Below are 26648 nucleotides of genomic sequence, written 5' to 3'. Positions count from 1 at the left end.
TTGCAAATGTTGTTAATACATTACAACACAGATGCACAATAAAGTCAAAACATGCATCCCTATGATGTTGTCTTGCTTGCCTGGAGCATAAAAGCATGTTGGCTTGAAAGTTTCTTTGCTTTTATTATTTTATTCCAATGTCTATGATTGCGATCTTTTCACTGTGAATAATGTTGTCTCTTACAGGTGGATCGTATCATCTTCTGCGTCTTTTTGGAAGTTGACTACAAGATTTTCAAGAAGAAAATGGGCGAGTTTTTCCCTCTAGGTAGGTACAGTAACTGAGTGCCATCCGACTTGGAAAAAATGATGCATCAAAAAGGAAACAGTTGGCGTCCTTTCTTCTTTCCCTGCCTAAGCCAAATATTAAAATGTAAACTTTCTTTAAAGATCAGCTGCACGTAGAGGCTCTGATCCCGGACAAATGTAGACATTTAAAATTTGTGAACTGGTAAAACTACTTGTGATACTGCTTTTGCAAAACCAAGGCCTGCTTTTGTATGCTCAGTGCAGCTTGTTTCTTCATTCTCTGCTGTATCTGTGTCTCCTCCTGAAACCTGGTGCATGGTGCTGGCTCTCTTGACTCTGAGAAGAAAATGATTTGCACTAATGTATATAGCTCCTGGTGTATATTGCTTTTCCATGCACTTTGTACATGCTTTGCTCTTTCATTAACAGTGCTGGTAGGGTTTCTCTGGGTCTGAAAAGATACCACAGGGGTTGGAGCCCAACTGTGTCTGAATGAGAACTTTAAACTTGAGCTGTCCCTGTGCAAGAATGAATGGGAGAAAGATGGCTCTCGCCGGAGCACTTGGGAAATGTTAGCCATTCATCTTATGTTTCACACGGGAGGTTACTTCCTAGAATTTAAGAAAACCTGGTGGATAGTAGATTTGTTAATCCCCCTCTGTCGCTCCCATATGCCTGTGATTTATTTTTATCATATATCATTAGAGATCTGTGTTCAGGGGGTTTTATCAACCCTAACCTTCTCCCATTTTATTTTGTTTTCTATGACATCAGTCTTACTATATGTGACAAGATCCAGATTTTAGTATTTTGTTTTATCACCCATTTCAGAAGTGGCAGTCACTTAAATACTCGCTGCCCTGTCTGTCTGTCTGGTGGAATGGGCCTTTGAGTAATAGGGAGCAGAGCTTTGGTGTGTTGTGAGTGTCCATTAATTCTACAGGACTGTGTTGTCACAGTAGCCACGGTGGGTTTTTTCCTTTCTCTTTGGCTGGTAGTATGGAAATTGTGATGTTTCTGTCTCATCTCACTAGAACAAAGCTTTTTGCAGATGACTTTGTAATCTCCAGTTTGCAGTGATTGACAGCTGAAACCTAAAGACCTATTGAATTATTCAGGTAGCATAGAATGGTGTCTAACTGCTTAATATTTTCATCTGGAGCACATTGAACACGCATTTCAAAGACTGCATTCATGTCTAATACATTCATTGTGTGATTTAATTTTTTTGGCAGTGTACCCCAACACATAGGATAAAGTGGCAGTGTCCTGCCTACATTGCTGCCCTTCAGATTAAACAAGAGTGAACTACGGTGTCAATTTGTCAACAGATTAGAGTATTAATACCTTCATCGTTAAGGTCTTTGAAATCATGGGATTAAAGGCTGGTATTGTTGTTATAAATGTAAAACCCACTTGGGTTTGAAAGCCTGGGAGACAAGAAGATGCTTCGGAGCTGAAGCATGGTGAGCCAAAAGGGGAAAAGAGAGGAAGATGAGAGATTTGTTTGTTTTGGAGGCTTTTCAAAACCTGACATTGTTGAGCTCCTGTCCACAGACAACATGCGTGGTTGTGTGTCATGTTATATAGAGACTTAAAATTGCATTACACCACATTATGTAGATGATCAATTGTAACATAGTTTTAAAAGTATGTTTATCCTCATGCGTTGAAGTTTTTACAATTTTTTTGCTTGAACTAAAACTGGGAATTTGATATGTGACCACAAAGAAGGTGTATGTGACCACAAAGAAGGTGTATGTGACCGCAAAGAAGGTGTATGTGACCACAAAGAGATGCAGCAAATACAGTGGTTAGGAGGGATGTGCAAACCACTGTTGGTCCAGTTGGTCCAGTGCTTACACAGACCAGCTGTCCAGAGAAGGATGTTTTAGCGCTCAGCAGCCACAATTTGCTAAAAGATCTTAGGACCCTTTTCCACAGGCTCCCCACTGTAATTTTCTCATAACTAATGATTCTGAATGCCAGTTTTAATATGCCTTAATAATGCTGTTTTCCAGAAGGACCTGAGCACCTATTGGCTGGTGAGCCAGAGCTTTAAAAGGAACCAGTGTCTAAACTTTGTTCCTGTTTAGTTTAGCATCTAAAACTTCATCCCTGACTCAGAGAAGGTTTTCCTGTGGTTAGGTCACTAGTCAGTGATTCAGGAGATCTGATTTCAATGTCTTGTATCACCATGGACTTGGTGATACAAGGGAAATTTGGTATTCCCTTGTAGGAGTCACTTAGCTCTTCAGCAGGGAGAAGCAGGAAAGATACATGCTACCCAAATGACTTTCCATTAGCACCCCTGGAGAAATGATCAGTATCTGGGTCTGTCTCCTAGAGGACTGCCCTAATAATCAATATACAGTCTGAGGCTTTTTTGCCATCTTGAATTGGTGCTTTTCCACAGGGTAGCACCTCTTCAATAGATGTCAGCAGAAGTCAACCCCATTCTCGATCACCTATAGCCTACTGGTGAGAACATCAGCTGAAGGTCTGGATGGTGATTACCAGATGACCATCACGTCTGCTCTTTTTTCCTGGTCTCTTGTGAATTGCCATCTGTATTTAACCTAGTAGACTCAGATGAGTTATCAGCAGACTCTCCTAATGTAGGGATATTCCATGTCTCTGCAGGACTGGTTTCTTGCACAGAGGACTTGGTCAACATAGCTCTGTGTCAAGGAATTAGCAACTATCTGTACGTTTGACAATAAATTCCTGTTATTTAGACTGTGGTAGGAGTTGCCAAAACTCTAGTGTTTTTGTTTTGGTTTTAAGTGAATCTACTAACATAGTGAAATGAAAGTCTTTAAGGATAGACTTGCCCTAAATTTAAATTAATAGGACACCATCTGAACACTCATAGGAGAGAATAACACTGAGATACTGCTGTAAGCTTAGAGAAAAAAACATCACGGCATTTTTAAAGCATGTCTCATATTCAGAAACGTTATGAAATATATATACTTTAATAGATGTGGACAAAAAAGCTTAGAAACAGAATATATTCGTGGAGTTATATACATAAATAGTTATTACTTTAAACCTGGTGCATTAATAAATCCAAAAAGATATCCAAGTGCTTGAGCTAGTCAAGTGATAATGAAATGAAGCGAGAGTTACACCTCAGTGCATTAGAGTAAGTGGAATATAGATATAGGGAAATTGTTCCATTAGTTGAACATATCATTAGGCCTATTTTGCAAGTGGAATGCCAAAGAAATTAGTCGAGTAATAGTACTGATATTAAGACAACTGCCAAGAGCCTTGTCATTTGCAAACTTTAAATATATAGAGGGAAGAGGCAGACTTCTAAGTAATTTCGTGTCTTAGGAGTGTAGCAAAGCTGTTCAGAAATGCTGAGACAGTTGTCACAGCCTCAGCATTTCTGATTTAATCTCAGTAATCAGTAGCCTGTATGCTCCAAGGAGAGCACCACTTGATCTATTACTCAGGCTTAGGATCTCATCCTAGTGGTTGTCCAGAAAAACACTGGGTTAGAAAGTAAAGAGTCCTGATCCACACAGAATTTTCTGTTGAACCTTTGGGGTTTTGCTGAGAAGGTTTTTTATGTCCTGTGCTCAAGATGGATCACTGTTTTAATACATTAGGTGCAACAAACAGTGACTTTTTAAAATCATTCTTTTTCTTTTCACTAGTTAAGTCCTATCTCCTGGTGGAAGGAGATAGCCCAGCCATTCCCTTCAGCTGCGTTGGGAAATTCTCTCTGCTTAATCCAAGAGAATGGCTTGCTACATATCTTTCAGGCAAATTAAATATCCTTGCTTGCAGTTCTGGCTCAGCTGTGTACTTCTTACATCGCTGGATTCATTGCTACTAGTATTATGAGTGAGCTTTCCGGGAAAGGCGCTGATACTCGTACCATTTTTTCTTTTGGAAGTCATTGTTTCTCCTAACAGAATTCTACGTGGAGCTTAGGTACTAGGCATTACTTTTATTGCTAAATATATAAATTCATAAGCCTGACCAGGAAATGATATTATAAACAGTCCCCTTGAAAAGTTAGATTTACCAACAGTTGCCTTAGTGATCCATACTTCTTGAATGCTATCGTAGGAGTAAAATTAAGAGTATTTGTAAACAGTTGCCAGCTGGAAACAATGATACCTTATTTTTTCCCTCCTGTATAGTGTGTATACCTAGCTACTTCATGTGTCAGACAGATGATCTTGTAAGGACCTGTGACAAATGCTTATTTTTCATGGTGGCTGTTGTATATTATGAAAGGTTAAATTGTGATGCTTGAAGTATTTCTAAATCTATCACTGTTATTAGTGGATTGGAGAAGGGAATAATTTTGGGGGGGGAAATGTTCTTTAGACAAAACTAATGTTATAAAGGGTATGTACTCTGAAGCTGCAGCATTCAAGGTTATATTACATCCTTACTACTTTAAACAGAGTAACAAAATTACTTCACTAAAGCATTGCTAAAATTGTTAGAGAGAGGACAGGTTTGCACTTTTATTAGACCAGTTGATAGATGGAAGATGCAGGCTTTTAGACTCTGTGTCCTTTCAGACCTAATGAAAGGATGCTGAGCCCAAAAGCTTGTTCATTTTTTTTTTTGAGCCATATCAGTTGGTGTTAGGAAAAAGAGAGAGAAATTGCTTCATCTTGAAAAAATACTTTTTACTCTCTTCCAGGTTATGACATTTAATGCATTTTCTGCTTTTATCCTGGTTGATGAAAACACTGTCCCCTCTACCCATAGCATATGGATAAGAGCTACTGTCTTCTATTAATTGCCCTGTTACTTCAGGAGGATGCACAGCATCCTAGTTGTGCATAAATGTGCAAATATATTACAATTGCAGAGGAAATTCATTGTTAAGAGATCTCCCAGGCTTGGAATCAAATTGGAAACTGTCTAAATGGCTGAATGAAGGGCTTTGTATTAAAAAGGCAGATCCCTGCACTAATACGTGAGTGAACTCTAAAGTAGGGATTGTAATTTCTGTACTGGTATTGAGAGGCATCACCCTCACTGCTCAATATGGCAGACTTCACTGGGGCTGAAGCGGTCCTCAGTGTGAGCAAAGGAATCATAAGTTAGCCCTTAGTAAGTAATCCTGTATCAAATGGGTAATTTGTTTGATAAATTTAGCCTCTCTGTTTGCATTTGCAATGTTCATGAGCCGATTCGTTTCCTTAATTCATCACCGGAATGTATTCCACAAAATATTTTTCATGGGCTTTATTTTACTATGCAGAGAGGTGCCAAGCAGTTTACTGGAAGTACCTGATATCCTTTATCTGAGATTTCACCTGGGCAGTGATGTGCCTTGTAAGTCATGAGGGCTCTGGTTTTTCTGACTGGCTCAGGCAGGCGTGCAAAGGCCACTGGAAATAGACATTAGGGAGTAAGATTCGGGGAAGTTTCAAATCCCTTTGGCTTTCTCCTTCTGATCAACGAGGGCCATTCTGAAGGCTTTGGTTGAAGCTGCTTTTCCCGTCTCCATGCAGATTTTTCAGGTTGTCGTGTTCACAGCTGATAACCGCCCGTGTTTTCACAGGTTGAAACTAGAGGCAGTCAGACTGTCATCTCCCTTTCTTCACTGCTTTCCCTCTCAAAGCTTTCAAGGGGCTGTGGATAGTCTTGGTCCTTGCTGATGACACAGAGGCTAAATTTGTGTCCAGACACCTGCTGTGGGTACATGAACAGGTCCGGGTCTGTGTAGAAGCTGGGACAGAGCCAGAGTTACCAACCACAGCAGCAGCAGGTTGGGTTGTGGTGTCACAGCCTTTGGCTTGCACCCTGGTAGTGGGCAGCATCACCTAAAACCCTGTCTGCGTGCTGGAAGGAGCGAAACGAGTCTCATTTCCCTGACCCCACAGTTCTGATGGAGCTGCAATCCCTGCTGTTGTATCAGGAAGCTCAGGGGACTGATTCCTCTGGCTTATCAGACCTTTGACTTGACACTTGGAGATCCTGCTTGGCTTTTCAAATGGTGAATGTGCAGTGAGATGGTGTGTGACCATGCATCCCTTTCCAGGGCTATGTATCAAGCCATTGAAAGCGTACCAAGGTACCACTCAGTATTTATGCTTTCACAGCCATCTGGCCTGAGCTGGACTCCATGCCAGTATTTAATGTTCCCCCCAGACTGGGAATCAGTGTGGGGGGAAGTCCCGTATTCAGGCAGAGGCAAGGGAGGATTTTCTGTGGGTGGAAGGCAGCAGTGGTTTTGGAGAAGCTGTGGCACACTGACAGTGTCACATGGGTGCAAAATGCTTTCTGCACCCCTTTGAGCTGTCTTTATATTGGAGGATGTCATTCTCTTCGTTTCTGCAAGATCCCTTGCTGAAGGACTTAATTCAGATCGTTGTGCAGAAGCACAGCCGTGGTGTTTCCCATGGTGGTTCCTTGCCCCTCAGTAGCTGAGGCTTCAAAGGAAGCATTACCTGTATGGGGGAGCTGGAGGAGCCTGTGCACCAGAATACGATGCTGGCTTTGCTCTAGTTCTCTCTCACCTGATAAAGTACACTCCAACATAAATAAGATGCTGTAAAAATTGTTCTCGATCCAGAAGTTTAATATAGCCATAATGCTTAAAGTTTCTGTGCATTTTAAATGTGCCTGAAACTTGCCTCATAAAATCTCAAGCTAACTAAAAGCTAAAGGTCTTCATAAAAACTGTGAAACAAAATTTTGCTATGGCTTTTTGTCTTCGTTTGCCATGGCAATGATGTGCCAATCTCACCACTCATTGAGGTTGTCTGTCTTAGCTGCTTTTGCCAGTGTCTCAATGTAGCGCCGGAGGATGCACAAGCAACAGCTCAGGAGCGGTGCTTGAGAGGCAGAGTATGTAATCGGTGGTTCAGATAGTACTTTCAGCATCTTTAGAGATATGCAGAGCAAGAGGGGGTTCCTAGCACCTTCTAACATGGCATTGGGTTTCCAGTACCTAATAAAAAGTTAATGGGCAGTTTCCTGCTTCAGATTGAATCCTAACTAAACTTCCTGGTACTATCCCTTTTAATTATTTCCTGGCTGACTGCTGACAGAGCATTGCTCTGGACTTCGGCTGTGTGTTGCAAGTATCAGTTTCCTCAAAATTTGGGCTTGGATCCTCTGATTGTACATGGTTTGACAGAGGCTTGTGGCATAGACATTGCTCTGTGGTCTGGAAAATTGTTTGCCTCCTCATTCCTGATAGCAGCAATGGCACTGCTTGGAGCAGAGTATGGATAGACCATAACCGTGTCAAGAGCAACACTCGAGCTTTTGCTAAGTGGACGTTCCTCCTCTTTGCTCTAGTAGCATCTTCTAGACATTTTCTTTGTCTCCTTTTGTCAGACTGACAATGGAGCTTGCAGTCAATCCAGAAGTCAGGGGAAATGGCTGCTGCTATGTATTTATCAATTCCAAATCCCTGAGCTTTCCAGCTCCTGGGATGATGCCTGGTTAAGGGCTGCATTGAAATGGTGAAGTGGGAGGCAATGAGGATGTCCTTGAAAGCACGGGGTCATGCAGATGCAAGAACCAGGCTGCTGCATGCATTAATAGTGTGGGAGAGCGCAGGGAAGATGATGAGTGCGGTAATTAGAAAGGTGACTATGGAGCAATTATTTACCATCTCTTGTAACACAAGTGCAAGGTATGCCAGGAAATGATGAACTGGGATGAAAACAAGCAAGAGGAATTAGTTGTGTTTTTCACCCAACACATAGTTAGGGTATAAGAATGCTCACTTTGAGGTGATGCAGAGCCTGTAGGTCTTAAATATAGTTAAAAAGAGCATTAGCTCAACCAACAGAGGACTCGTCCAACAGTGGCTGTTAATCACCATGGCCTATATGTAACCTCAGGCTCTGGGAGAGGCTGCAGGAAGGAGGGAGGGAAGTGTATTGCTGTTCTGTACTCAGTCCTTCACACATGGATGCCTGGCTCCAGCAGGTGAACAAGCAGAAGCTTTCTCTGTATAGCATCAAATGTGAATAAATCTGGGATCTTTTCTTCATGCTGTGTTGCATATTTGGGCATCCCATGTAAAGCATTCCAAATGCATTTTTTGTCATGCCCAGAATTATCCTGTCCTCTCTGGCCACTGATACCAAGTCACTTCTAATTGCAAGTGCTTTTAATTGCAAAGTGCTTCTAATTGCAAAGGATGCAGTTAAGTTCATGTTTGTCTCATTTGTCTCAACCTCTGCCTTAGCTTACTGATGAGACTTTGTTAGAAGTTTGAATTTAGAAAAGTGTCACCACATGCAAAACATACCATTTTGTGTGTGACTACTACATTAGCATACATGGGGGTGAGAAATCCACTTTAGCACTTGTAAACAAAGCCCAGTTGTTTCCAGTATTTTAGGGCGCAGAGGAAATAAGGAAGTTTTGCAATAGGTTCTTTTTTAAAAAGTGATGTCTGTTTTCCCAAGGAGTGCCTTATTTCTTTTGTGTAAGGTAAAAGCATCTGGGAAATAGAAATCCAAATCTGATCCTGGCTGTGAGCACCATTTCCTGCACTGGAACAATGTTGTCCAGTTCCCTCGCAGTGGGAATGGCAGCTACCATGTAGCCTTCATATGCAGCTGAGGCTCGTACACGTATATGTGTTTTACAGCAGATCAAGTGATACAGCACATAAAAGAAGCCATCTGTGTGGTGACAGAAAAAAACCAGTGCCTAACTTCTTAGGAGATTGGTACTAAGGATTTCTATTTGATATGGCTTCAAAAGCTACAAACACATTGTACATTCAGTGAGACTGGTGTTGTGGGATTGGTGTAACTAAGCAACACAGGAAGAAAAACTGCACCGATGCTGCAGTAAGGCCAGGATGTACGGAGCGTATCAGAGGAAGTTTCTTTATAATCAGACTGCAAAATTTCATTAAACTCGCTTAGTGTCAGGTGGAGGTTTATGTAGTGTCTATTGCTGTGTATGCAGCATTGCATTATTAAAGGATACAAATGTTCAGAACCAAAAGAAGTCCTATTTTTCATTCTAAAGCAGAAAAGGTTCTTTTTGTTTTACCTTTTTCTTTTTTACTTCTACTTCTTACGAGCACTGAGGATGGGGGAAAGTTTTATGGAAAGTATAATTTTTAACAACTAAATGTGAAAAGAATCAGGCCTGGGTTTAGTTGATCTTGTCTGGCAGAGATTTCCAAATCTGCTTTTCCTCGAAGAAAACATTGCCTTTTTCTGTGCTATTGGTCAGTGTGTTGTATTCCCCAGTGGAGAACTGAGTTGGAAGGATCAAAACAACCAAAAGAGTTTGTGAGTTTCTAGGTTATTGCAAGCCTCATATGTATGTTTGGGCTTCATCAAACCCTAGGGTGTTCCGATGTGCTTTACTATGCTACGAAACATCAACTCTTCAAGGTTGAGATGGACATAAAGCCTCTGTACTGTTGTGAAGCTCCTGTGGGGTAGCAGCAGTGGTTGCAAGCAATCAAAAAGAAGTGATTTTTCAATAACTAAGGATTGAAAATACAAAAGACATGACTATAAAGCTCCCTAAGGATATTATGATGATCATGTAGACCCATGGGTGAAACTTTGCGGCAAGGTTTTGGAAAGACATGTGTGGTAGAAATATGGAGAGTGAGAACCCAGTAGGTCTGTTCAGTTCCTGGAAACCTGATATTGTCATGGTTTAGACAGCTTGCATCAGGCAGGTACCCCGGCCCACACTGCTGCCTGCTCCAGGATTGGACACAAGAAGCTTTTTGTTTGAGCAATCAGAGACAGCCCCAAAATCAATTTTCCTCAATGTTATAAGCTTGTTGTGCTGCACAGCCTCTGTTATTCTAGTGGAAACTGCAGAGGCAGATCATGCAATACCTGTTCAGCAAGTGCTTGATGGCAGGAACTTTTTCAGCTGGACCCCTGTTCCTGTATAGTAAATAAGCTCAAAAGGATGGCTGCAGCTACCAGCGCTGAAAGATTTTATGGGGAATTTTTGTGTTTGGCCTTTCTGGAGGCATCAGAAGTACGATCACCAACTTGTCACTTCAACCTCCTGTAGAGCTCTGCCCATCTTATTGCTCTGTTGCCAGTGCGTGTGTATGCAGCCTGATCAGGGGAGTTTGATCTGTTCCCAGCATCCTCCCAGCCCCTCCCTGGTTATGTTCAGTACATGAAGCCGCACTTGCAAGGGAGAGCAGTCTGAGGCATGTGTGTTGGCTGAAAATGAGGAAATGTATGGAAATTTTGATCACCCTGGAGAAGAGGAGGCTTCACGGAGACCTTACAGCAGCCTTCCAGTACCTAAAGGGGCGTACAAGGAATCTGGAGAGGGACTTTTTACAAGGGCATGTAGGGATAGGACAAGGGGGAATGGCTTTAAACTGACAGAGGGGAGATTGAGATTAGATGTTAGGAAAAAATTCTTCCTTGTGAGGGTGGTGAGACACTGGCACAGGTTGCCCAGAGAAGCTGTGGCTGCCTTATCCCTGGAAGAGTCAAGGCCAGGTTGGACGGGGCTTTGAGCAACCTGGTCTAGTGGAAGGTGTCCCTGTCAATGGCAAGGGATTGGAAGTAGATGATCTTTAAGGTCCCTTCCAACCCATACCATTCTGTGATTCTATGAAATCAGGCAACAGCAGAAAGTGCTGAGAAAAGGAACAAATCCTGAAGGATAAGACAGGGCAGCTGAGGAAAGGTTAGAGGAAGGCAGGGAGGAGCTAGCAGCATGCAGTGGTGTTGGGGGAGCACTGGCAGCCCAGGATGCAAGCCCTGAATGCAGATGAAACAGCAGCCTCCTGCAGCGTGGAGCTGGCTCTCAAGTAAGAGCTCTTCAATGCATGCACAGTTAAAAATAAAAGGTGTTTGTACAGTGTTGGCTCTCTGCGTGCTAACATGAAGTAGAATGCAAATAGAAGCATGAGCAACAAGGAGGCAGCAGTTTAATGGCTTTGGGGATTAACAGCGGTATTTAGAGCCTTTCACCTCTCTGTTCCTAACATAAATCTTAACACAGATTGATGGTTTTAGCCATCTGGCTTGTGTTTGCTTATATGCATTGACTGGTGAGACAGAGAAAGAACCTGACCAGCAAGGCAAAAGGAAAAATAAAAAAGTATATGACAGAAGACATCCTCTTCCCCAGTGTCAGTAAGAGCAGCTATGGTGCAATTATTCTGTTTCACAGAGCTCGGCAGGTTAACAAGGGAGAGGGGAATGAAGGAGTAACAGGCGTCACTTGCTACATGACTCTACCAGGGAGCCTGTGACTTGTACAAATGTGTATACTCTGAGCAACTTGCTCCCACATGCAAAGCTCTGTGCTCTTCTGAGATACAGTTACCCCAGACAGCACAAGTTAGGGGGTGCATTTCAATCCTAGGTTGACTCTCAGCTATAAATTATTTTATGCTTGACTGGAAACTACTCTCCCATACATTGCCAATCTAATACCTTAATTTTATATACTACAGCCCAACTTACAAGCTGGAAAACTTTGTGCTGTCAACCATATCCCACATTTTTGATTAGATGGCTTCCTTGTATCCTAAGCCTTCTAAATACTGATGCATGTTTTCTGGGGGGTGGGCTGGCTCTTGCAGGGACTCACTGTCAGTTTTCCTCTAACTCCAGGCTGCAAGGTCTGCAATTCCTTTTCTAGCAAGGTCATCTTGGCAGAGCTTCCCAAAATCCAAGGCTTTAGTGGGGAAGCCACATGAAAGGTCTCTGTTCTGCATGTCCAGCCAAAAGAGTAACCAAGAGTGGGTACATGCGTACACACACTATAATATGTTTCCCTAGTCAATTACTTTTCAACAGCCCTTGAGTAAAGGTGAGAGTTACAGAAGAACCTGACCTTTGGTCTTTCAAGTGGGGGAGTTTGGGCAAGAAATATTGATATATTTTTATGGAAGTGTTTACTGGTATCTAAGATTCACTTTTGGGTTCTTTGGTGGTTTTACTCAATTTGGCTTTGGGATTCGTTGCCTGTGATGCATATTTCAAACCAAAGGAAACTTCCAGAAGGCTTCCTCTAGATGGGGTAAAAAAATGCATAGGGAACATAAAAAAACCACCCCAAAACCTAGGTATTACAAATCTAATTTATAACCATCTTGGCACTGATTTTGCTTCATATTAGGCATATAGAGGTTCAATAAACAGTACTTCTACTTGCTTTTACTTCTTCACAACCAGGAAACAAGAAACTGCCTGTAATATGATTCTTTTGGGAGAAAAGTGAATGAATTTTGGGTATTGATTTCTAAAACACTGGTTTTTCTATCTCAAGTAATTGGTTTTGGCATAAAGCTCTGTCAGCTAAACATGGTGTTTATCACTTCAGACAGCCACACCAAAGTCAGTGAAAGAGACCACTTTGTATTCAACAGGGCAGCACTTCCACTAGACGCATTCATAGTGTGAGAGTAAGAATTCTAGACACATGAAGTGACTGGGGAGTGGTGTGCCAAAATGCAACTCAGATTCAGATCTAGATTGGGGTCCACAATGGCACCACAATGACCCGGAGATCATGTCACAAAGCGGTTGGGAGCCCAGGTCCCATTTTCAGAAACGATGTAAGGAGTTTACTGCCTTTCAGTGAGACTTAACTCCTCTTCCCAGAAAAAACAGCCTTTAACTCACAATTAGTTCACAAAAGCAGTCTTCGCCTCTTCATAATTATATTGCATAATGACTTCACTACTTTTTAATAACATCAGATTTCTTGTCTGTGTCCATTATCACCAGCTTAGAAGCTATTCTGTTGCTTTGGGAATTTCATATTCCAAGTCACTTACAGAACTATAATTAAGAACTTCTGCAGAAGACCAGGTGATATATGTATGTTAAGATATTATATTCTGCTGATTTAGTGTGAAGTCTTAGATTAATTTGAAATTTTATCCTGCTGGTTTCATTATAAATGCTTCCATGGAAAGAACATGTTACTGGAAACGGAATAATTAATAATCTTTATGTTAACCAAATGTTTTCTGACTGGTTTGTTGAAAAATGTCAGGTCTCCAGTTGAAAATCCTGGCTTTGTTGAAGTCAGTGGCAGAATTCCCATTGGCTTTAACAAGATTTTTCATTTTCTTGTCTCAAAAATTACCTGTCAAAGCTTCTTAAAGTTTCTGTTTACAAATTCATATTTGTACAGTAGGGGTCCATGTGCCTTTTTGATCTCCAAAAGAATGGTTTGAAGAGTAAGGAGAAAAGAAGTAAAACCCACAGTGATATTTTTCAGTCCTGGTTCTTTGGGCTGGACTAAAGTGTACTCAAGAGAAGTGTAACCGGCTGCTATGTAGTGGCTTCTGAAAGTCCTGCCCTCCAGATCATGTCTGAATGAGGTGGAAGGGGGAGAAGAATGGATACAGATCCATCTACTGTAGTTCACAAGCATCCATGAAAATTCTCAGCCTCGTAATTTTATAGTGAACATAAGGCCTCTATTATTAACCAATTGTTCTGTTCTCATGCTACTTAAAATAAAGTATCAGCCTCCAAATCTTGATGAAAGCAGAACTTATTCATCATAGTGCGTGTCACAGCATCTCAGTGGAGATCCAAAATAAAGATCTGTCGGTGTAAATTTAGGACCTAAATGCTGCTGTTAGTTTCTATTACCATTGATCATAATATTGCAAAACTCCTTTGGGTTCAAATGGCTGTCATAATATGCACATAAACAAGTTGAAATATGTTAAGTTTTAGATGGAAATTTTAGGCTTGCTGCAGAATTTGCACGTGTCCAAAACTGTTTAAAAGGATACAAATGGAGTCTGTATTAATTAGGAACATAGCTGACATGAAGTTCTGTGGTCATTGAGCTCTCCATTAGATGATTAAGGCTCTGGAACACTGAATTACTTAGATGTTAACTAAGGCTACTAATCTTTATTTTCTCTCATCAAAAATACTTGTGGTAAGAAATTCCTTTGTTACCAAAGTGCACCTTTTTGCAGAAGGAAGGAATCTGCTTTCTTCATATATCATCTTAACAATGACAAGTGTTCAATTCTTGGCTAGCCCAACTTTGGTCTTAAAGTCCTGTCTGGCAAATTTATAGTAACTTCTTCATGTGGTATGATTTCTGGATAACTACTTTTCTTCTTAACATAAGCAGCTGTTCCCAGGTAACAAAGCAAACTGAAGCTTAACAAGCAAACCAAAAACTCTGATAGAAAAAAGAATGCAGTTTCATTTTATACAAGTCATAATTTGCAGAAATCTGTAAATTATATCAAATTTTATTCCCTGTCTTTTTTCCCTGCATTTCCTGTATCTGGTAGTAACAGTATCAAAACCAGTATTAAAACCTTCTTTTCCCATCCACCTCCAGATCTCACTGTAAAATGTTAAATGGGAGGAGGCGGTCTAAGACATGGGCAATTTGAAATGTGGAATATTTAATTTTGGACATTTCCTGGTATTCTTAGTAATAATTTTCTTTCCTTCTTTTTTTTTTTTTTTTTTTTTTGACAGATGATGCTAATGAAGATGGGACTAAGCTGAATGAAGAGACAGGTGAGTAAACAATATTTTATGCTAAAGTATATCACTTCTTCAGAGCATCAACCGAACTGAAAGAATTCTTGAAACTAATTGCCTTGGTTGTGATAAGCAGTGCCAATAATTTATTGCCAATGCTACAACAGTTATCTCTGTTTTTTAACATAAAATAGGGTAAACCATCCCTGATAATAAATAATACACAGTAAGAATGGCTGAGGGTACCTTTTTGGTGTCATCATCTGTAATGAGCCACTGGTTGATACTCGGATGCTTTTTATTGATAACTAGTTTGAACATGAATGGGAAATAATTAAAATTCTGCAGTCTGTTTGTGTGTAAAAAGGTGTGAATACAGCAATTCGTGAGTCATCTGCAATTCTGATCAGTGGCCATGGTTTGCTTGCAATGAAAACGGTAGCAAAACTCTCCTGCAACCTCTCAAATGCATTGATCTCGATTGGACAATATTTCAGAGGACTTTTTTCCCAGTCCTTATAGTTTGATGTTTAAAACAAGTGTTGATGTTTAGGGTTTGTGGGTGTTGGTAGGCTTGAAATGGAAATGATGGCTATCATTTATATATATATATAAAGAAAATATATATATATAAAGAAAATATATATATGTATAAAGAAAAGAAAGGCCTGAGGAACAAGAAAAGGAAAGCTCAGAGGATTAGATATTTCCCACGAGGACAAAAGCTTCCAGCCAGAAGACTTCTGCTACTTCCTGGTAGAGAGCATCATCCACTTCATCTCCTTGATCAGGCTTTTTGTGGCTTCCACTACAGCACCCTGTGTTACTTTCCCTGCTGACCTTCACATAGAAGTTCTCAGTGAACATCTGTTCCATAAGAGACTTCTGTGCAGTGAAGGACCTCCTTTTCTATGCAACGTAGCTCCCCTTACTCTTCTTTGGCTTTTCTTCCTGAGCAGCAGGTACCCATCTGTGACAGTGCACCAGGCATGTGCACTGTCCCCAGGTCTCTGTGACCCCAATCCTATCATAGCCCAGTGACTGTGCAGGAACTTCCATTTCTTCTCTTTACAAAAAGATAGAAGAGCCACGGGGAGAAAGAGAGAGATACACCAGCCAGAAAACAGAGGTAAAAGCTTTTGAAGCAGTATGTTGGCTGGTTAAATCGTCAAGATTGTCCTAAAGACAAATGGATTATGATGATTTATGCAACCAGTTAATTAGCTTAGAAATTAGAAATACTTGAAGAATGGTGTATATGCATAGATGTGAAAACATGGATATTCACAGATAGATATCTGTTACACTGATGGATTAGCACATTCTTTTATGGCTGTTCTGGCCTGTTGATTTTATTACATGTAATTATAATTACTTTTTCGTGTCAAGATTTCAGGATAGGAACTTTCAGAAATTTTAATACAATTAGTGTGATTGATATACTTGTATATACATACATAAAAGTAGAAAAATAAAGACCGTCATTATACAACAAATATTTGCCAAAGATTATTCTACAGTTGAATTTTGCAGTATTCATCTAACATTTCCAGTTTCGCTTTTTACCATTATCAAGGCATGTATACTTTTATAAGACCAATTAGTTTGCATTTTTTGTCTTGTTGCTTTTATGGAGATTATGCAAATTACATTGACTTTTTTTAAAGCATTTTAAATTAGAATTAAAAGGAAGTACATTTCCACTTAATAGCTGGTCTCTTTTTTCTTCCCTTGTATCCTCCACAGCTTCATTAATTTAGGTGACGCTACATAGCTGCTCCGGGAAATTATTGCTGAATTAAGACATTTGAGGAAGATATTTCCCTACCTGTCTGTTTCTTTGTGCTTATGAGATAGAGAAGAGCATAGCTTCCCTCATAGGTTTGCCTGTAGGGCACTGTGAGCTTCAACACCATGTACTTGGTTATTTCTTTATCACTTAGAGATATTTTGGGAGTCAGTTCATTGATTGTCAGTAATCAATACCTACAGCTAAAAAGAAGTATCTTACGTATATCTGCTCCAGTAGTGGGGCAGATGTACAAAAATTATGCCCTTTTGACCTATTTGTGTATGAATGTTCTAATGATTGTAGGATGCATTTACAGGAATAATAAATACATAATTTCTGCATTGAGGGGAGTTTTCATTTTTATACTCAGACTTTTATCAGTTTGAAGGATATCTGCTTTTTACTGTTCTAAGGGAAATACAGAGTAGCAACTTCTAGTCACCACTCGAGATATTAATTGAATAATCATTCTTCATTCCATTTGACTTCATGGGTCATGACCAGCAGATGGAGTCAGCAGTTGGCACCAATATTGATGACCCTGTTTTTTTGAGCTGTCCATATTCAATCTGCTTCGGGGTTATTTCTCCAATTCCTGTACTTAAGAAGAAAAAAAAAAAAAGTTGAAAAGAAATGTTGGGTTCCTGGAGAGCACATATTGCAGACACCTGTGTAGGAGCTTAAGCAGAGATTCAGGTATTCTAAATTTCACCTAAGTTCCTGTACCTCAAATTTCTACTGGTTGGGTGTTTCTGAGGGCCAATATCAAAACAAGAGAAAATACAGAGAGAATAAGGACAAAAATGAGATGTAGCCTCATTGTATCTGTGCCAATTTTCATTTGAAGAATGTAGTAGAATGAGGTGGAGATTACAGAATCGGTCCTAATTTAAAGATGGTGGCAAGAATTAGGGGGGAAAAAACCCAGATCCTGGTCTGGTAACAGCTGACGTCAGTGGGAATATGTCCGTTGACTTCAGCACACACCAGATCAGGCCTTGGGTAAAGCTAGAGAATTAGCTGGCAGTAAGGAATAACAGATGACCAAATGTGTGTATTATTGAGTGATGGATACATTATGAAAGTAATCTGTCTTGTGTTTCTACCACCTTGAAGTGCAAATATCTCATTACATGCAGAAAGGCCTTTCTTTATATGGTTTCTCTTCAAAATAAATAAGGGAATATCTTAATTACATCTGCCAGATAATGTCCATTAATATCTACATTAATACTATAAAATCAACAAGCATGAATGATCATTTTAGCCTGTTAATCACATAACGTCACTGCATGTATTGGATGTACTAGAATAAGAAAAACATTTAAAAATAAAAATAACCTAGTCGTATTAAATATACATATCCAAGACCACTCTTTTGATGGTGTTTGACTCATGGGATTTTAACCTGTCAGTTCGTTATTCTGGATGCTGTATCTTGTAGCAGCTGCTGACTTAACGGCACCATTTAATTTAAAGTGCTTTGATGTTATCATATGTCACACAGTTTGCTGTTAGAACAGCCTGAGTCAAAAGGGTGGATATAGTAATAGCGGGTATGGACCTGTGCAGTTCCACATCTCAGCTTTTCTTTCTGAATGATTTCCTACATAAGCAAATAGAAGGACCAGGTGACCTAATAGTCTTGTCTACCTTTAACTTCAGTGATTTAACACTGCAGAGTCATGATGCTTAATGTTTCAAGCTCCATTAAGGGAAGATTATTCTAAACTTTAACTTCTGAAGGACTTTGCTTTTATACTCATAGATTCACATACCCATGCACAGAATCGTGCGATATGATAATACTGCCATAATTGCATGTGCAATTGCAGTGATTGCATGTGGAAATTATAGAAGCATGTGTTATTATGAGAAGCACAATCCAGATTCCTACAGCCTAGAATGGCAGGATGAAGGATCTCATTCACACTAACAAGGGAATTGTAGAGTCAAGAAATGGTTTGGGTTGGAAGGGACCTTAAAGATCATCTAATTCCAACCCCCCTGCCATGGGCAGGGACAGCTTCCACTAGACCAGGTTGCTCAATGCCCCGCCTGATCTGGCCTTGAACAATTCCAGGAAACCCTATTATAATCAATGCTGTATAAATACAGTATTTCTTTGTGTGTTTCACTGTGTGCACACTCTTATACTTGGATATAGGTTTTGGAGAGAGACTTTCTTTTTACCTGAGATGAAAATAGCAATCAGTTGTAACCAGGGAGATTTGGAAGTTGTAAGAGATTTTGGGAATAACTTACTTGGAGACAGACTGTGAGATTTAAGTGACTTGTTGGCCCTCTGAATCAGCCTATAAAGAAGAATCATTTCTCCCAGTGTTAAAGCTCAGAAACCTTTTTGCACAGATGATCACAATTAGAAAAGCAGGCAAGATTTCTGTAATATTTGGCTAACTGTTCTGAAAAACAGTTTCAGCTCAGGAGAGCTGAAAGGGTTAAGAGTAGTATTTTGACCATAATAAAAAGACATTATTTTAAAGCCTGTGCAAATCCTTTTTTGTGTCTAGAATAAGGGAAATCTGCTAAAAAGCAGTGAAATTGTGATTGAAATCTTGTTCTCCTGGGACACTGCCTCTGCAGCCTTTTGTGAGCATTTTAAGGTTCTTTATAGAGTGCAAAAAGATAATTTCTTTTGAGATAGTAACAGTTCTGACTTCTCTGAATGTAAGCTTCCTCCCTCTCCATCTTTCTGCTGTCAATTAAGATGTTGGTTATATTATCTAATGTATTCAGGTACTCCTGAAAGACCTGGCTGGACATTTGCACTTAAACTTGATTGACATTTGACTTGTGGGACTAGTGGAAGCTTCACAGATTGGTTAGATGATAAAATTCATCACTAGAGGGGTGAGTGTTGATTGAAACACTCTTATTGATTCAGTCCCCTGATGTGAATCGTTGTCAACCAAAAAAGGGAACGTGGCAGGTAGTTCAGAGTGGTATTAGGACCAAAGAAGCTGTATGTCGATATGGTCCATTGTAAATATTCATGGCAGGAATCAATCTTTAAAAGCCTGGTTATTTTCAGGATCTCTCTTTTGTGCTGAAGTTCTTGTTGAACTCTGTCGCCATTGTTCCTGAGTAACCCTTTTAAAGGTTTGACAAAGTGTGTCTTTATTTGGCAGGTTTTGCCTTTATTTTTCCCCACAGTATTTCTTGTGGTTACTCCTACAACCTCACTGCTCCAAAAAGAAATCCATCTTAGCGCTTGAAAACTCTTGTTTTCCTCAAAATATTGTATTTGAATTTCAAATTCAGATGAGCAAATGTGATGACAGGACATGTGTCCTATGTTAAGTGCTGTCAGGAAAGGTCTACCTCCTGATACTGAGCCAAACCTCAAAGCATGTTCTGCTTTGCAGTAACTAGCTTTATTTCGTGATTGCTAAGGGCCCTCCATGCTCTGAGCTATATGGAATTCTATAATGAAACAGAAATTCCATTCTAGAAGGAATTTATAAGAACAATACAAAAGTTTGGCTTTTTTGGGTAATGCTAATTCCTTAAAATTAAGCAAATGAGGTGGAATTTAATTATTTGCATACCGATCTCCATTTTGGATTTTTTGTTGGTATTTTGAGCTGTTCCTTCTTGTAAATTCCTGACAGCTTCCCAGTCTGTGGCTCTTCTTTTTTATGGATGTAAGTACAGCAGAATAACGGTTTCCCAGGAGGGCAGGCAGAGAACGTTTCTGAGTTTCCTGGGCTTCATGCAAAGCCAACGATTCACTCCCTTTTTGTCTCTTGAGTGAACACAATATTCCCCTTGACTCTGCAAGTTCCCTTTCCACATCCTTATTTACTTCTTTCATACCTCCTGCTTGGAACCTTTCAGCATTTTGGTTCTACATATATGTATTAGTGGAAGGGTAGAAGATACAAGGGTAATATCTACAGCTCTTAGCAGAGCCGAGTCCTTCATGAGAACTGGGCATCTGATTGCTGAGAGCTGTTTAAAAATCCAACGACATACAGAGCAGATGATTGTGTGGGGTATGTATGACAGCAGAACAGACAGGAGTTTCTGGAACACTGGAGCAATCTATAATGCACATGTAGATAGCTTTTTTCCCAGGTGCTAATCAGCTAATCAGTTTGAGGTAATACCGTGATTCTTATTGTCTCACAGCACGGCAGGTAGGGGTAAATCAAGCAAGGTCATATACTTATTGAAACTGCCTGGTTACAAGTGGTCAAGGTTTCTTCCCAGCATGCACAGAAGTATGTTTTCATTAGGCTTCTCCTTCACCCAGGCCCTCACTTGGCCACAGGGAATTGGGGGGCTTGATGGGAAGTCAAATGATAGAAAGTAATTTTCTCGTCACGGTTGAATAGATTCAGTAGGTGCAATGAATTGAGTTTTAATTGTCTGCCAGTCTCTGCTTTCGTGGTTAAGGAACGATGTTTGAAGAATGTTTTAATTAGTGAACCTGCTTTCATTAAATCTCTTAATTTACAAATACCTTTTATGATTAATTTCCAGCTTGGCCTCCCTTTTGCATGAACGGGCTTTCTGAACTGCCAGTTCGCACCTCTGTCGTAGAAAACAAACAGTAATTTCATACTGTATGTTAAGATAACAGGATATTTTGAAAATGTTATAGAAAAAGTTCATAATTTTAAAACTTTGACCAGCTGATACTAAACACTGAACTTGGTCCCCATAAATAGAGGAGATCTTAAACTTAACTGGCCTCAGTTATTATTTTTACTTAGGAGGTTTTCTTCTTCCTCCATTTTTCCATTGCTTTCTAGCTAAAAGGCTGGAATGGATTTTTTTCAACCAGAACATTTCTATCTCGTAAAGCTTTCATTTCCTAAACTTCACTTCACTATCAAACTTGCTTCCCTACCTTTCATTTCATTACTGATTTTAGTCAATATTAATTTGTTACTGTGTTATAACATTGAATGGAGAATTGAGCTGAGAGAGAAAAATAATTTCATTCAGATTCTTTCTCCACATTCCATAATGCAGTATAATATGTATCATGTTAAAAACTACAAATTAAAACATTATTAATTTTTTTTTAATTGTGAAGAGATTAAGAGCTTGTGAAGAAGTACGTTATTTTAGTATGGGTTTTATTCACTGCTGCCATGTGAAAGTTAGGGAAAGTCCAGTCCCAGCTGAAAGACACCTATTATGACTTTCATACTAGATGATGCAGTAATTAATTTTAATAATAGAAAGATAGGCATTGGGTATTGAATGGAGTGCTGAGAGATGTACTCACAGTTGTGGTATCGCACATGGTAATATTTGATACAGTAAAACAATTTCAAAATAACATATGCAATTATTTTTTCTGTTTGTTTAAAGGATTGGAACAAAAAGGCCAGCCTCCATCTCCCACAAAGAGCAAAGCAGAGCAGCCTGAGGACCTGCAAGATGATGCTAAGGGTAGGTGGTCTGACACCGTTTCAGAGCTCTTAATCAATTTTGCATGTTAGGGTAAAAGTTTACTCTGAATTCTTGGGAAAGAACTGGAAAGCTTTCATTTAAGAGCGTTTGCACACACTTGGAAAGTACCTTTTGGCCTAGATCATGGATTGTAATTCTTCTGAAATGTATTTCACCTCAGGGTAGATTCAGAATTAAAAATGTGATGGGCTCCTTATTACTGATATGTAATGGGAAACTGTTGCTGGTTTATGTCTAACCTATACTGAATTTATGTAATTAATAGTACAAAACGTAATGCATGTTGTGCAGGGCTTGGGTCATAGTCTGGTTGGTGAAGTTGGTCAGGTAAATCAGCTATCTGCTGCAAAACATGGAGCAATAAAATACTTGCTTTCCTTTTCTACAAGACTTTTTTTGCTTATCCTTTTCTACTCCAGTTATGGTGTTTATGGCTCTAGACATTATGCAGTGTATTACATCTGTCCATGGTCAGAAGTCACAGGTGCTTAACATAATGCCTATAATGCTGTTTCTGTAAGAGTGCTTGCCTGCACTTGAGTCTTCAAAGGGCAGCTTGTCAGTGTGTATGGAGGTAAATGTGGTCTACGTTGTTATAAGATTGGATCAAAGTATCTTTTCTTAATCTGTATCTCATTGGGAGAGTTGTTAAAGGATGTTAACATCAAAGACTTAATTTCATAGTGCAGAGTTCATGTTGCTCTCATATGCATGGAAGAGCAAAATGGCCCAATGCTGGAGAATTCCCCTTATGTGAAATAGTTAAAAGGATGAACCTTAATCTTTAATTCATAACTGTTCCTTATCATGGATTCTCTTTGACCTAATGTTCCTCAAATGACATGTCTCATTCTGCACCTCAACCAGTGGCTCCACAATCTTCATCATTTTGACCTAGCGCTTTGCATTCAGCTCCTAAAATAATTCTGACTGGGGTATAGTGTGAGTCATAAAGAGCAGAAAAATGTTAGCATTTATCACTTTAAGTAACTGCTAGTAACATCCTGTCACTAACATTGTGACTGGTTGTTAATGGCAAGTACTTAAAGTAATAGCTGTCATCACCTGGAAGGTGTGGGTGGACCCAAGAAATCTCATCCTGACTGGTTGTCTTTCCTTTCATGGTGCACTAAACCCAGCTGAAATTAAAATACCAATTTTATGTTTGGATTAGAGAATTCAGTGATGACAAACCACATGTCAATTTGTATGCCGGCTAAACAGCATGTGGGATTGTGGTGTCATTTTCCATATTCCTAAATAGTGGAAACAGTAATAGTTTTTATGAGATATCTTTATATGGAGTATGGCTAAAAGCTTTCATTGTATCAGTGTCTTTAAAAAAAAAAAGGAGGGGGAGGGAAGAAGTGTTGCAAAACTGTAAGGCTTTTCTTCCATTGGAAAAATAACTTTTATTCCACTATTTCTGTGGCTTACCAGACATGCTTTCCTAGTTTACTCTGCCTGACAATGTTTCCTGGTGACCTACAGTTCACCTTGTGGAGCACAAACAAATGCACTGAAAGGGTGAAGTAAATAGTATGGCAATAGAATGATTGCATTACCCTCGAGCTGTAAAACGCCTGAACTCCTTGAATTTGATGCCATACAGTAGATTTTGCTGATGTAGAATCGAGGCTTGTAACACATAATCACTGCTGCAGAATTTAATCTAGCCAGCGACGGAGTCCTCTTCTCCTTAGGCAGGAATCAGGCCGGTAATGTTGAGGATTGAAAGTCTAAATTTAGACTTGAGGGTTGTTGTGATGGGGAATAAAAAGGTAATTAAAGTGTTTGCTGAGGGGAGCCAGGGAGGAAACCTGGATCAGGTTTCTGTGGCATTACCTGTGCCCCTGTTCTGAAGAGGAGTCAAGCAGTTAGGCTCCAGACACTGAATTCCTATAAAGCTGCCGAGTGGTTGAAGTCTAATGTAACCCACCTGTGAGCCATTTCCATTTAAGTAAATGGGATTTGCACACATTTGTCTGAGAACAGGATTTAGTCTCTACTGTTCTAATTATTAGCTGTTAGTTTTGACTAATTATAAGAACTTTTAATGGGGAGCCTTGAAGATTATGAAAGCTCTGAATATGTGACATGAACCAGAACTACACATCTGAGTAATTTTATTTAGGGAGGAGTTTGTCTTCACTTCCAAAATGCTGCCTTTTTCTTTTCTTTTTTTAATCTTTGTAAAAGAGTTTCTGAGTAGCTAATGCATATAAACAGTCTCCAATAAAACACAATAAAGCCAGACTCTGCCTGAGGTCAACTTTGTTGAATTTTCCTCATGGTAAAACTGAAGTGCTTTGTGTTCAGCATGTTTTAACTTCGGGATAGTTCACATGCTTACGTACGCCAAGATTAAAAAAACCCAAACATCAACATCAAAAAAGCAAACAAAAAACGCCAACCCGTAGCTTTTAGCAATGAAAGCAAGTCCAAAGATACTTAGACTTAACATAAGACATTATTTTCTCTTGGTAACATGACCAGATATTAAATATTTAACAAATACACACTAAGGCAGAGGAAGAACCAGATATTTTTTCTTCTGCTTAGTTGTCACTGTCCTTTTAGGCTGAAGATGGGAATACAACTTGCAATTTTCACAGCCTCATGCCTGCCCTTGTGGCAGTCTGTAAAAGCTATTCCACTGAGTTCAGTAATATTTCTGCTGTAATATTTCTCTCCAGCACGCCAAGCTGGTTCATTGGCTAGAGGTAATGGAGCAATATCTTTTCAGTGCATGTAAAAATCTCCACAGAAGATCAGGGAAAGTAGGCTTCTTCATTATTACCCTCTCTGCAATCAAGGAAAGTCAAATAAGTGGCTGTATGTAAGGAGCTTGTTTTGCAGTAAGCTAAAATAAACACTTGACATGCTAATGAAAGCAATTTTATACTGAACCTCTAAAGTATTAATGGTGTCTGTTATTATGCTATTAGATATATTGTTCTCTGCCATCAGACCATTGATAGAGAAAAGCAAGTGTGAACTGCATAGCAGATTCTCCTGTCAGTGGCTGTATTTGGTAGTTTTTCATTGTAGTGCAGGTTATTGTCTGGGGAAATGGATAGACTGGATACATGGAGAAACATTCTTTACTCCCAGGTTCCCTGCAGTATTTCAGGTTTGACATGTGTAAACATGCAGTGTAATTTTCTTCTCTTCACCCCCTTTCCCAGGTCCTGGGAGAGTAAAATCAGCCAGTGATAATTTTGCCTTTCCCCTCGGTCAGGTGCACTCAGCGATTGAGTGATTGTAAAGTCTCAGGTGAGAAAAATACGTTTGGCACTAAACAAAACTTAGCACGTCTTCCTTCAGTAGCTTCATAACACAATCCCGAAGTAATTACATAGACAAAATGGCAGTGCTTTCAACAGCATCGCAGCCACAAGTTAGCGCAAATGCCACAGGGCAGCTGTTCTCATCCTACTGATTGTCACCAAGGAAAAGCAAACAATTGTTACAGAAGTCTAATAAAATACAAATTTAAAATGTTCTTTGTTTCTCATAGCTACATCCCCAAATGTCCTCCTGTATGTACTGAACAGCGAGCATGTGCAATAGATTTTCCTGATACTGGGAGAAGCAAAACAGTTTGCCCTTTCCTTCCTCACAGGATTTCTCAGATATAAATGGAGCCTGCCCAAGATCTGCCCCATCCATTCCCACCATGGTCTGCAGGTGATCAATATTGTAGCAAAGACAACTAATACATCTAATAGCAGCAGCAAAACTCATAGAATCATAGAATGGTTTGGGTTGGAAAGGACCTTAAGATCATCTAGTTCCAACCCCCCTGCCATGGGCAGGGACACCTCACACTAAACCATGTCACCCAAGGCTCTGTCCAACCTGACCTTGAACACCACCAGGGATGGAGCATTCACAGCTTCCTTGGGCAACCCATTCCAGTGCCTCACCACCCTCACTGTAAAGAACTTCCTCCTTATATCTAATCTAAACTTCCCCTGCTTAAGTTTGAAGCCATTACCCCTTGTCCTACCAGTACAGTCCCTAATGAGGAGTCCCTCCCCAGCATCCTTATAGGCCCCCTTCAGATACTGGAAGGCTGCTATGAGGTCTCCACGCAGCCTTCTCTTCTCCAGGCTGAACAGCCCCAACTTTCTCAGCCTGTCTTCATACGGGAGGTGCTCCAGCCCCCTTATCATCCTTGTGGCCCCCCTCTGGACTTACTCCAACAGCTCCGTGTCGTTTTTATGTTGAGGACACCAGAACTGTACACAGTACTCCAAGTGAGGTCTCACAAGAGCAAAGGGGCAGGATCACCTCCTTCGACCTGCTGGTCACGCTTCTTTTGATGCAGGCCAGGATACGGTTGGCTTTCTGGTCTGCAAGCGCACACTGAAGCCGGCTCATGTTCAGTTTCTCGTCAACCAACACCCCCAAGTCCTTCTCTGCAGGACTGCTCTGAATCTCTTCTCTGCCCAACTTGTAGCTGTGCCTGGGATTGCCCTGACCCAGGTGTAGGACCTTGCACTTGGCTTGGTTAAACTTCATAAGGTTGGCATCGGCCCACCTCACAAGCATGTCAAGGTCCCTCTGGATGGCATCCCTTCCCTCCAGCGTATCAACCGAAACACACAGCTTGGTGTCGTCGGCAAACTTGCTGAGGGCGCACTCAATCCCACTGTCCATGTCGCCGACAAAGATGTTGAACGAGACAGGTCCCAATACCAATCCCTGAGGGA

At 40.2% G+C, this 26648-nt stretch overlaps 1 protein-coding gene across 2 annotated transcripts in view; it reads left to right on the top strand.

The window, feature by feature from the left end:
• Positions 1 to 26648, top strand: part of MACROD2 (mono-ADP ribosylhydrolase 2) — an 886338-nt gene that overhangs the window by 794440 nt on the left and 65250 nt on the right. For both annotated transcript variants that reach the window (XM_030489748.1, XM_030489749.2), the window contains exons 9-11: positions 187 to 268; positions 14685 to 14726; positions 21829 to 21909. In XM_030489748.1, coding sequence (XP_030345608.1) covers positions 187 to 268; positions 14685 to 14726; positions 21829 to 21909 — 205 coding nt within the window. The remainder of the gene's footprint in view (positions 1 to 186; positions 269 to 14684; positions 14727 to 21828; positions 21910 to 26648) is intronic.

Source organism: Strigops habroptila, chromosome 6 (assembly GCF_004027225.2).
Source record: "Strigops habroptila isolate Jane chromosome 6, bStrHab1.2.pri, whole genome shotgun sequence".
NCBI classification, from domain to species: Eukaryota; Metazoa; Chordata; class Aves; order Psittaciformes; family Psittacidae; genus Strigops; species Strigops habroptila.
Note: the sequence above shows the minus strand (reverse complement) of the source record. Positions and strands in the feature narration are given on the sequence as shown.